The sequence below is a fragment of the Rhea pennata genome, chromosome 15 (assembly GCF_028389875.1).
Source record: "Rhea pennata isolate bPtePen1 chromosome 15, bPtePen1.pri, whole genome shotgun sequence".
Classification (NCBI taxonomy): domain Eukaryota; kingdom Metazoa; phylum Chordata; class Aves; order Rheiformes; family Rheidae; genus Rhea; species Rhea pennata.
The window spans coordinates 15,488,075-15,499,622 of NC_084677.1; the positions used below are offsets into that span (position 1 = coordinate 15,488,075).

Consider the following 11,548-nt stretch of genomic DNA (forward strand, 5'->3'; position numbering starts at 1 on the left):
AGGCGGCGGCGGCGGCGCGGCGGGACGGGATGTTCACGGCGGCGGCCGAGAGCTTCCTCAAGCAGGCGAGGTACCGGGGGGGGGACGAGGGAACCGGGAGGGGCCTGGGGTACCGGCGGGGGGACGGGGGAACCGGGAGGGGTCCGAGGTACCGGGGGGGGGGTTGGGGGGGAACGAGGGAACCGGGAGGGGCCTGAGGAACCGGGGGGGGAGGGGGAACGAGGGAACCGGGAGGGGTCCGAGGTACCGGGGGGGGGTTGAGGGGGAACGAGGGAACCGGGAGGGGCCCGAGGTACCGGGGGGGGGGGTTGGGGGGGAACGAGGGAACCGGGAGGGGCCTGAGGTACCGGGCGGGGGTTGGGGTGGGGGGGAGTTGGGGCCTCACGGCTCTCGCCGCCCCGCAGGGAGATCCCGGCCGAGGAGCTGCGCCGGTTCGCGTCCCGCGTGGCCGCGCTGCTGCTGCCGGGCCGCGACGCGGGCCCCGAGGCCGTGGACGGCCTGCAGCGCCTGCACCTCGTCGTCGCCGCCACCAAGTACCCCCGCCCGTGAGTGCTGCCTCCCCGCCCCGCAGGAGAGGCCAAACCTGACTTTCCTGAGGAAAGAAGGGGAAAAAAAAGCTCGGTGCTTTGAAGAAACTCTCTGTTTTGACAGCACTGAGCTAGATGCCCCTGCAAAAATCCTGTTTGCCTTTCTTCCTGCTGCAAAGAGAATGCTACCTCCTTTTTCACCGACAATAAGTAGTGTTTGTCAATGAGCATTCTTAAGTTCCTAAGGGGAAAAAAATTTGGAAGTGACTATAATAAGTTAGTTGGAGTCACTGTCAAAAGAGACCATCCCAAGACCAAGAATATGTATGTTTGCATTTTCCTTGCCTGGCAGTGATGCTTTACTGTGGTTCTTGCAGGCTAGATGGCAAGTTAGTGGAACTGCTGCAGACGGTGCTGTGTTTACCCAAGTGTCCTGAGCAGGTTCAGGTGTTATGTGCTGCCATCCTGAGAGAGATGTCGCCTTGCAATGAGCTGATCCTCTCCTGTGATGAGGTTCAAGATACAAAGCTCTTGAGTCTGATATCCTCCATCCTTTTGGCTCAGGTAAATAACCCGTTGTATCAGAAATCTTCCCTCATCGATATGGATTTGCTTTCTGGTTTTTTTGCCTGTCTGCTAAGCTTAAGGAGAGTGAAAGTCTGCTGACGATCTCTAGGAGAAACTAGAAGTGTTTCCATGTTTGTGTAAAGAACCTAATAATTCTACTTTATGTAAACTTAAATGGCAGCTTTCTTGTGTTCAGTATTTGATAGCAGGTTGCTTAAAGTTGTGCTGTGTAGGGCATGAGCACATAGGAGCAGTAGACTTCTAACTTGGAGCAGAAACGATCATTTTGATGCTAGCTGCTGTTAAAGACTTTGAGTCAAGCCTGTTTGTACCTGTAAGAAAAAGATTTGAAATTGAATTTATTGCTTCTACTTTTTTTTTTTTTATGGTTCTGGCTTTCACAGTCAAATGTAGAATATTACACATATAGCCCGATATATGTCATAGGTTTTAATTGTGGATGTTGTTTGAAAGATCTAGATTAGTCACAGAGAAGAAACCGTTAGGATGTTCCTGTTTGTAATGCTGCCTGAGTGCTCCCAGTTGCCCTCTGGGAAATAAACTAGAAACACTTTTTCCCCCTTCTTCTTTTATATGCTGTTATCATGCCTATTAAGGATAAAATATTTTTTGTGAAGTGCTCTGAAACTTCTCATTCTGAGTTTTAGCATGTGATCAGAAATGCTTCCTACATTTCTCATGACCTTTTTTTCAGTATTTAACTATTTCAGTATCGCTTCTCTAACACATGGCTAGAAGTGATGCAACCAGCAGCAGCCCTACTCAAGAAAGCAGGCAAACTTTAGCAGAGCCTTTAAAAAGGTCTTCTGCTCATTCTCATTTGTTACTGCTTTGTCTAGAAACCCTCTTTTTTGCCTGCCTGCTGCCCCTCATCCCTTTGGCTTTGCAAGGCTGTTCTTTATACAAAGTTCTGGGCTTTCCAGAAATCACAGCCTCTGGTGTTGTATTAGGAACTGGAGACTTTCTGATGATATGAGTTCAGTCAGGTTTTGCTCTGAGTAGCAAGAGGTGTGTCAGCTACACATAAAGGTAGCCCATCATTTGCAGTGGGCTGCAGTGATATATCTGCAGGAGAGGGGTTGTCCCTTCTATTTTTCTTCATTGTGCATGTTCCAAGACTGATATGCCCTGGTTTGAATGTTGCTTTGGTCAGTCTATCCACATCTATTGAAGGGCAAAATACAGAAAGTAGCCCCGGTCGTGGATCAGTTTGCAACATGAAATTTCCTCACTGGAAGCTGACCTGAAACTTCCTAATTGTTTCCAGTGATCAGATGCAAATCTGACTATTAGATGGGGAGTGTTAGAGACTGGTGTTTGTTCCCTGCCTTCAGCAACCAGCTGAAAAACCCTGAGCACACAGAGAAGGTTCTTTTTTTTTTCTTTTCTTTCTTTTTTTTTTTTTTTTTTTTTTTGGTGGCTGGTGGCATTCATGGGGAAAGAAAGCCTCTCAAAAGGCTGGTCCACCTGTAGTCTGTAACAGTCGTCTTAGACAGAATGGTTTGACAGCATCTCAAAACTGCAGCAATAACAACTCCAAAAGAGGAAGCTGCTTTATTTTCCTTCTTCTGAGCATAGAGACTAACCAGAGAGTCCTGGAGTGTGTTACAATGACCTACTTTATGATCATAAATTTCTAATTTAACAATTGAACTAGCAAATCGACCACAGGGGGAGTAGTTAGTGCTGGTACTCACTGCTCTAGAACTGATGAATTGAAGTAGCATTTCATTTTAACAATTAAAAATAACAATTAATATCCATTGCAGCTGATAATTTCCAATTTAGGTGATGGTTGTCCACAAACCTGTTGCTTCATTGAAGTATTCTTCCCTACTGGGAAGTATGAATTCACATTACAGAAGAGCTTTGGAAAGCATAGTAAAATAGCCTGTATTGTGAATTCTCTTCATGTTTAATCCTGGCATTGCTACCTGATGGAAGGGTTTGTAGGGTATTCATCTCTAGCCCTGGCAGAAAATCACCTGCCTAGCTTTACCTCTGCTTTGTTTTTAAGGGCGATAAGAAGGCTGAAGTGTCTGCTGTGGGGCAGCGTATTGTAAAAGTTCTTGAGGGGAGACTACCGGAGGGTCAGAGTTCTCGGCATCTTCTTCCTGTCCTGTCAAATGTCATCAGTCTTTCGCCAGTATCTTTAACTGAAGGTAAATATGAGAGGGCCTGAGCTTATGATCTGTGTGGTGATCAAAAGGGCTTCTGAATGGTTGGGCTAGGAGTATGGCTTGGAAACCACCATTATAAGCAATATCTCTGTCGCAGGGGGAGTAAGTTTCTTGGATGAAGTGTGTTCCACCATTCTAAAATTGCACTGGGCCCTCAGGATTTCTCCTGGGAGACAGACAGAGTCCCTATTCTGTATAGATTTGTGTCAAAATGACACATACCCTAGCTGAGGTCTCCAGATACAGTAGGAATGTTAATCTCCTAAAGAGCATCAGGCCAGGTGCTGAGAAATGAAGAGAATTTTGTCTGTGTTGCTGTTCAAGGGGTCAGCAAAAATAACTAGGAAGTGGAGAGGTCATAAGAGAGGCAGAACAGTAAGGTAGTAATATGTCCTGGTAATAAACTTTAGGAGAGACTGTGGGCATAAAAGGGTGAGGAGATGTGTTGTTTGGTTGATCAAGAGTTTGTTTCTAGGAGTTTCCTGTGGGGTTTGCACATGTGCAGGAAGTAGGAGAAGCTTTGGGGAAGACACTGGGCTGGGGCATATGGGTTGACTGAGCAGGCAGAATTAGCTGCCTTAGCTTCTGTGTGTTCTCTGTGATGGATTTATGCTTTTGTGTGCAGAGCTGAAGCCAGCTACTGCATGAATATACTTGACAGTATTCTAGCACCTTTCCCCTTATAGCAGCTGTGGTTAGAGGCACGAGAAAGGAACAAGTATCTCTAGACTGATCTAGTACCAGAAGTCCTTGATTTTAGTGCTTGCTTCCTGTTTTTTTCTGACAACAATGAAACTAACTCAGTGGCTAAGAATGAGAAAAGAGCACATAGCTCTGAGGTGGGTGAATGATCCTAGACTCTGAAATAGCGTGAGGAGGAAAGGGCGTCCACCCAAGGGGTACCCATTTCTTTGCTGAGTGCTGATTCAAAGAGATCTAGACTGGAAGAAGAGCACAGCAGTCAAAAGGCAGCAGGTATATGCTGTGGAAGCCACTTCTGTGCCTGCTCTAGCAATGAACTTGTGATTTTCCTTCTATAGAGCAGACCAATGTGGTCAGTAAAAAGATGGTGGATTGGCTGAGGTATGCGAGCACTCAGCAAGGAGTCCCTCAGTCCTCTGGAGGCTTCTTCTCCAACCCCAGAGCAAGACAGGTGAGTGCTGACTTGTGGTTATTTCACATGGGCATTTGCTAGTCAATTCCCTGCTATTTTGTGTTCCCAAATCAACTTCTTCTGGGAAATGGTGATCTAGAAGTATTGCTGTTCTTTGTTGCTTTGTCTGAGGGAAGTGGTCAAGACACGTAGGAAATCAAAGTAGGGGGCAATTATAGCTCCAAAATTCAGGAAGTGCTGTCAGGCCAGAACTTTTGTCCGTGGAGTAGGTGTGAGGAGGGAGTGTCTTCTGCTGATCAGATACCTTGGACTAAGGATATTGAAAATGGGGCCTTTGTCAGATGGAGGAGAAATGTTTGGGGTGTTTCTGCTGGAGAAAATTAATCTAAAATTCAGCAGTTTCTCTCTCTGGAGAACTGCCCCTCTGGACGCCCCTAGGTACATATAAGCAAGGGCTGCTTATCTCCATGTGGTAGGTGGAGTCTTGCTTAGCCTCTTCCCGGGGATCTGACTTAGTGCATCTTTTCTCCCAGCCTGGCCCTATCACAGAGGTGGATGGTGCCATTGCCACAGACTTCTTCACAGTACTCTCACTGGGTCAGCACTACACAGAGGACCAGTGGCTCAACATGCAGGCCTTCTCCATGCTGAGAAAGTGGCTGCTGTGCTACGGGGGCGAGGGGCTGAGCACCCCTAATTCAGGTGTGAACTGAAAGCCTGTGGGCCAGTGTGGATTGCACCCTCAGAGAAGTGAGCTGATTTGATTGCTTCACCAGAAACCCTGGTGAAGTGGCAGGGTCTGGGCAAGTGATAGCTGTGGGTTGCAATTCAGGGGTCTTGGACTAAGAGCAGGAAAAATTAGGGAAGGAGTATCGCAGAACCTCCTGACTGATCTTTCCACAAGGAGCTACTCATGCAGTCATTCCCAGAATTTTAGGCAAAACCCCTGTGGCTACCTGGGAAGACAGTCCTGGGTGGTGGGACACAACATTTCCCTAGTGTTCCCATAATACTCCCATCTTCCTCCCTTCTTCCACAGGCTCCTTTATCTCATAGTGCACCTAGTAACAGGCAGCTCTCCCTCTGTTGCTGGGCAGCTGTGTGGATCTGTATTGTCTCTACTGCCTGTTGTATGGCTGATACCTGGTGACCTTCACTTTGTAGATGACAGATCAGAAATGGATGGCTCTGTCATGTCCATGGTGTCAACGACCTCCACATCTAGTCACCTGCTTCCCCCAAAGGAGCGTCTGCGTGAGAAAGCCTTTGAGTACTGCCAGAGGCTTATTGAGCAGAGCAACCGGCGTGAGTCTTGCCGTTAACCTTCCGTGGAGCCTTCTTGGGCATGTTCTTGAAAATGCTTCTGTTTACTGCCTCTGTGGGCTGGGATCTCACTCTCTAGAGTTTAGAGTTAGGGTCTGGGCGTAGGACCAGCTTTGGCTGCTGGTGCAAGTCATTGACCAGCCTTGAGGTAAGTGTTGGGAGGGACTTGGAGGCAATGCCCATTTCTGCCTCCTGCCCTTGATTTCCAGGGAGTGTCTTCCGTATTCTCTGTCTCTTGGCTCTCATTAGCCTAGAGCCTGGAATTGGGATCATTATTCCCTCTCAGCTGTCCTGAAATCTGGGCTTGTGCTCAAACTGACAGCCTAATGCACCTGTTTGAACAGAGTTTAACTTTGACTTCTTTCTCCCCAGGGGCCCTAAAGAAAGCTGATGGGGAACTGCAGAAAGCTGTAAGTACACAGAGGAGGGGTTGGAGCTTTGGGAGATGGATCTTCCCTTACTCTGACCTGTCTCTCTGCTCCTCTGCAGTGTCTCATCGAGGCGGTGACGATCCTAGACATCATCTGCAAACAGGACTCCTCCTATGTGTATCGCACGCTTTCCTCCCTGAAGACCCTGCATGACACAATCAGTGGGGACTTCACTTATGCCAGGGCACTGCTGCCCATTGCCCAGTTCTTCCTAAACCATGGTAAGTCAGCAATGTTCACCCCCTTCTCCATGGTCTAGTCTTGCATGCTCTCAGAGCAGCCTTTTGTCCTGGAGACTTGCTGGCTGCCAGACGTGGTAATTCAGCCTTGATTATACTCCAGGGTGAGTGTTCCCACTCCTGGAGACACTGGAGCTGCACTGCCTTGCACTCTCTAGAGTAACATACACCAGACTTGGGCTTTACCTAGCCATTGGAGCCTGTGCCAGCAAAGCTGCTGGGTGGACTGTGCTCAGGAGTGTGTTGTATTCTCCCAGGTGAGATGGCAGCTGTGGACTCCGATGCAATCTACAAACACTTGTTCACTGAGATCCCAGCTCAGCTCTTCCACAACCCATCACTGGCCTTCGAGTTCATCCAGTTCTGCAAAGACAATAGCCAGCTTTTCACTGTCACCTCCAGCATATTCAGACAGACCTTCCCAAATCTCTTCAAGGTACCGCTTGTTGGAGCAGCACAGAGGAGAGCCTGCTGTGTGTGCCTTTTGGTGCCCCCACCGAGCCCTCCATGCGCCTTTTGGTGCGGTTCAGAGCACCAAAAACCTGTTCCTTTGTGACAGTGCTAGAGAGGAGGAGGACTGTGATAAAAGCAAGTGTGAGTTTGAGAAGGAAAGGTGATTCTGGGTGTGATTAGTATAGGAGAGTCTGGGTTAGTGTCAGTGGGGTGGGAAGTACAGTGATTTAGCAGCTAGAAAAGGAGCAGGCTGTAGTGGAGGGGAATGTCTGGCTTTTGGCACAGAGAAGATCCCTGTTCCAGGCAATCGTATTCCCTTCCTGTGGAGTGCACTGAGTTTGGGTACCAGTGTTTAGAGGCCATGAGAGCTTAAGTTACCTGTAAGTTCTCAAGAGAAGTCTTGAGATCAGCCCTCATATAAATGGTCACAAAGGAGCTTGTGGTGCCCTCATGTTGGGGGATGGCCAAGGAAGGCTCACCATGCTGGGTCAGTCAGCACAGTTAGGAGCCAGTATTTTGTTTTTTGAAAACTTCACTAAGTTGCAACTTGCCAGCCACTGAACCAGCTGCCAGGTACCAGTGATGAGCTACCAGCAGCCTCCCCAGCTCTTGACTGAACCCTCAGTCTTCTCTGTTCTTGTTTTTCACAAGTGACTTTGCCTTCCTTATCCCCTTTGGTCACAGTGGGAGAGTCATCTGGGCCACAGAGCAGAGGGACAGGTTAATGCAGCAGTTGATGCTTGTTCCCTGCAGTTTCTGGCATGGAACAGCCCATCCCTTATCTCTGAGTTCGTGGACCTTCTCCCATTTCTGCTGGATGCAGGCACAGCCATTGAGATCTTCCATTTGCTACTCGACCTGCCCTGTTTAACAGCAGCTCTGGACATCCAGCTGAGGTAAGGCTGCCTTCCTCGCCTCTTGCTTCCTAATCGGGGTCTTTACATTGACTACAGCCTAGTACCCACTGCTTTGAGCCTCAGCTGCCATCTGGCTGCTGCTGTTGTGGAGTGGGAGGCATCTGCTACAGCTAGGTTAAAACAAAGCTGCACATATGTCAGCCCAGTTTTCGTAGTCTTGCTATGCACAGGGAGAGACAACTCTCTCACTTCAGTGCCAAGTTGTCTTTGGGGCTCAGGATGTTGTCACCCCATTCCCTTTATCTACCTCTAAACTATCACAAGGTGCTGTTCCCGTTAGGTGTCCAGCATTAGCCACTGCCACAACGTGAAGGCATGGGCTTTGCTGGTCTTCTCTTCCTGCTCTTATCTCTCTTCGTTGGTTTTGTGCTCCTGGATGCAAACGTAAGTTCCCTCTTAAGGTCGTGAGGGACTGGACAAGTCTCTAGGGAGGTGGCATAGGACTGGGAATGACTCTCACAGCTGTACCTCTTCCCTTCCTTGTCTTCCCTGATATTAGCACCACTTTCTGGAGTGCTTAGAAAGGGGAGTTCACCCTGGAGGCAGGAGGTCAGTGGGCTCTAGAGGATACAGAGCACCATTTTCTGCTTTCCCAAGAAGGATACAGAAGCAATTCTTAAACTACTACCTGAGCCTGAAGGCTGAGGTTGTCTGGGGGCTTTTACTCAACATTCCTGACATCCTGGTTTTCTAGCTTCCAGGAGGCCTGAACTGGGCTGACTTACTGTCCTTGTTTCAATGGCAGGGTAGTTATCATTATCCAGGATCCCAGCTAAGGTCCAGCCCATTTTCCCACTGCAGCACATCTTGTATGTCTTCTGCTAGGTCACCCTCTCTCCATGTGTCTGAGAAGGCTGCCTGTGACCCATCTGTGAAGCCAGCTACCTCTCTGGAGGCCTTTCGCCATCCCGTCTACAAGAGCATGTTCCAGTACCTTCTCCGCATTGAGGCTGCCCCTGAAGACTCCCCAGAGAGGTAGGAGATAGACTTAGGAGGCTGTTGCAAGGGTTTGATTGAGCTGCCCAGATCTGGGAGGCAGCACTGGGATTTGTGAGAAAGGTGTAGCTGCTCTTAGCCGGGATCAGCTGGGGTGTGGTGGGCTTGACTTTCCTGTGTTTTCTTTGCCAAGCGCTCAAAAGCCTTGCAGGGGAATATGGAAGGAGGACCTAGGAAGAGTAGGTGGGAACAAGCCAGCTTCAACAGTAGCTTACTGTTGCCCACAGGCTAATTCCACTCCGGCAGCTGCTAGGATCACTGGCCAGCAGCCCAAGGGTTGTGCAGTGTGCAGAGACCGTCCCTGTCTTACTGGAGCTCTTCTTCAGTGTGGTGGCAGAGGTAGGTGAGGCAGTTTGGCTGCTGGACATACCGGGGAATTTCATTACATGGATAGCAGCCATGAATGGAAAAGTGTTAAGAACCTGCAACCTTGACAGAGGTGAATACATCTGTGAGAGGAGAGAGGGATGGTCTAGTGCTGGTATGAACATAGGCTGAGCCAGCTGCTTCATCCAGAGAAGCTGAAAAGCTCCGTGGTGTAGCATCAGTGTTTATGCTTTCTCTCAGCCAGCTATAAAGCAGGCAATCAAGAGTGAAATGAGTGCCTCGTGCCTGCTTTGTACATTGTTCCCCTCCTGCTGGATCAAGTTGCTTCTGTGTCGGCCTCGTCCGCTCTGGCTGGGTAGTTTGATTTTTGGCTGCTGGACGTCACTGAAGCAAGGGCTGTGTTTCAGTTTGCAGATAAGCCACTGGTAAACCAGCTGGTGCTCCTGGTGCTGCAGAGGAGTGACCAGCTCTATGAGACCCCAGCATTTAAAGATGACGTGCACAGGTGAGACCAGACAGGAGGCACAGCCGATCTTCCAGCCCCAGGACAGCCTAGCAGCCTCTTCCGTTGTGACCAAATTCCTGCTGTCACCTATCTTTGGAGAGTGCGGAGTGGGAACTGCATCTTCACCCCTGCCATAGATGTACTGAGCATACTGCCTGACCTGTGACGAGGTGGCTCACGAGGGAAGCCTCCTTCCCAGGGAGGAGAAAGGTCCAATTGGCCTTGGGGATAGGACTCACTGTAATGAGAGGTTCTGAGCTGTCTTGTGGAGATGTTAAGGGGGATGGCACTGCAAGAGAAACAGCTTGAAAAGCAGTAAGTTGTGTTGCTCTGGACACCATTTTTGGGATGTGTCTTAGGGTGATGGTCAATTCTATGTGCTTATGGCCAGACGCTGCTAGCATCTCCTTGGTTTGGCTGTGATCTAGGTGTTCCCCCCCTCTCTGCTTTAGGGTGCTGAGTTCACAGCTGCTGACTCTCTGCAAATTGCACCCTGCGTTCATCGTGGAACTGTCCAAGGAGCTTCTGGAGTTCTTGGGATCTGTCAGCAACATCCGGAACAAGGAGCCTCTCTTCACCCACCTGGTAAGTGGGGCTTGCCTACTTCTGCCACAGGACACTCCAGCTGATGTGCTCTGCTGATCACTTTCCCTTTCCTTTGTCTTAGTGTTCGCTAATCTGATGTATCATTCCTTACAAAAGATTCAGACCCCTTTGCTTTGGCTTGCCCTGAGCACATCTGCCTTTGTTTTAGGTCTGGGCTGTTGGAGAGTACATGTCTGTGTCCTACGACAAGCGCTGCACCGTGGAGCAGATCAACCGGTTCTTTGAGGCTCTGGAAGCCACGTTGTTCGAAATCACCCAGCTCCGACCACTGGCCAGCATCCCCAACTACGCGCCCCGCGTCATCACTGTCCTCATGACTGCGTTGACCAAGTTGGCGTCTCGCAGCCAGGACTTGATTCCCAGGTGAGGAGGGATGGCAGGAAAGGGCACAAGGCTGAGACATACAGATCTGATGGGTTCAAACACAAATGTCTGCCACTGTTAAATGACTTAGCAACTTGTGGAACCTGAAACTGAAACAGGACTGAGGAAGCAAGCTGTGGAGGAGCATGTTTTGGGGAAGTGGTGTTTGGTGGCTAATACTCTGTGAGAAAAGGAGGGGCCTCTTTTGTTTGCCTGCAACAAAGTCTTTTAAGGGAACACAGGCTTGAGTAGTGACCTTGCTGGGTGTAAAGGCCTTGCCTGCTGAAGACTGCATCCTTCTCTCCTGCAGAGTATCCTTGTTCCTGTCCAAGATGAGAATGTTTGTGCAGAGCCCTGCTGTCACTTCTGTGTACTGCGAAGAGGACCGTGAGGAGATCCTCATCCGGGCGACTGAGCTCATGAACCTGCTGAAAATGCCAAGTGTGGCTCAGTTTGTGTTCACACCACCTGTGGACGTGGCTAGTACACCATTTCAGAGAGATACGAATGCATCCCTCCCTTTTGCCCTGAGGATAGTCAGCCGGCTCTTAGAAGGGGGCACTGGCTTCATGCCGGGGTGAGAGAACAGGGTTTCTGAGAGGCTCTAGCTTCTTATAACTAATCTGCTGCTGACATTTAAGACTGAGGCCCTGCTCTGAACTGGAAATGAGGAAGAAATAATTGTAAATAAAATGGAAAACAGGAATAAGAAGAGCTGAGGCATCTGTTCTGGCCTGAGCCTGTTCTACTTTTCTTTCCTTTCTGTTGCTTATCTTAGCATTCCTTGACCACTAGATTGAAAACTCCAGTGGATTTATATGAATGTGGCAGGAATGTAAGTACCTGCATCAATACCCTGCCAGCAAACCTCCTCCCTTGGGAGATGTTCTCTACTTCCCTCTACTCTGATTTATTTCTCCCTCTCCTTTTTTCTTGCAACACCCTGGCTATGCATATGCTTCTTCTCTTCCCCTCCTTC

At 49.2% G+C, this 11,548-nt stretch overlaps 1 protein-coding gene across 2 annotated transcripts; it reads left to right on the forward strand.

Annotated features, from left to right (window-relative positions):
* AP5Z1 (adaptor related protein complex 5 subunit zeta 1) lies at window positions 1–11,535 on the forward strand. 2 transcript variants are annotated; one of them, XM_062587911.1, is made up of 17 exons: window positions 12–70; window positions 405–545; window positions 905–1,091; window positions 3,133–3,277; window positions 4,336–4,448; window positions 4,943–5,111; window positions 5,574–5,714; window positions 6,105–6,142; window positions 6,222–6,384; window positions 6,660–6,838; window positions 7,609–7,751; window positions 8,598–8,747; window positions 8,996–9,107; window positions 9,503–9,600; window positions 10,053–10,185; window positions 10,355–10,569; window positions 10,880–11,535. In XM_062587911.1, exons 1-17 carry the CDS (start codon window positions 30–32, stop codon window positions 11,148–11,150), a joined length of 2,439 nt encoding a protein of 812 aa, XP_062443895.1. In that variant the 5' UTR covers window positions 12–29; the 3' UTR covers window positions 11,151–11,535. The 2 variants fall into 2 exon arrangements, with proteins under 2 accessions (XP_062443897.1, XP_062443895.1); XM_062587913.1 differs by lacking the exon at window positions 405–545 and having other exon boundaries at window positions 1–70.
* Window positions 11,536–11,548: the final 13 nt, after the last annotated feature.

Bases quoted from the DNA above. Each gene is read 5' to 3' on its own strand.
- AP5Z1 (XM_062587911.1), top strand. From the start codon at position 30: ATGTTCACGGCGGCGGCCGAGAGCTTCCTCAAGCAGGCGAG. The intron at 7,752-8,597 runs GTAAGGCTGCCT...GTCTTCTGCTAG, and splicing joins GCTCTGGACATCCAGCTGAG to GTCACCCTCTCTCCATGTGT. The intron at 8,748-8,995 runs GTAGGAGATAGA...TGTTGCCCACAG, and splicing joins CCTGAAGACTCCCCAGAGAG to GCTAATTCCACTCCGGCAGC.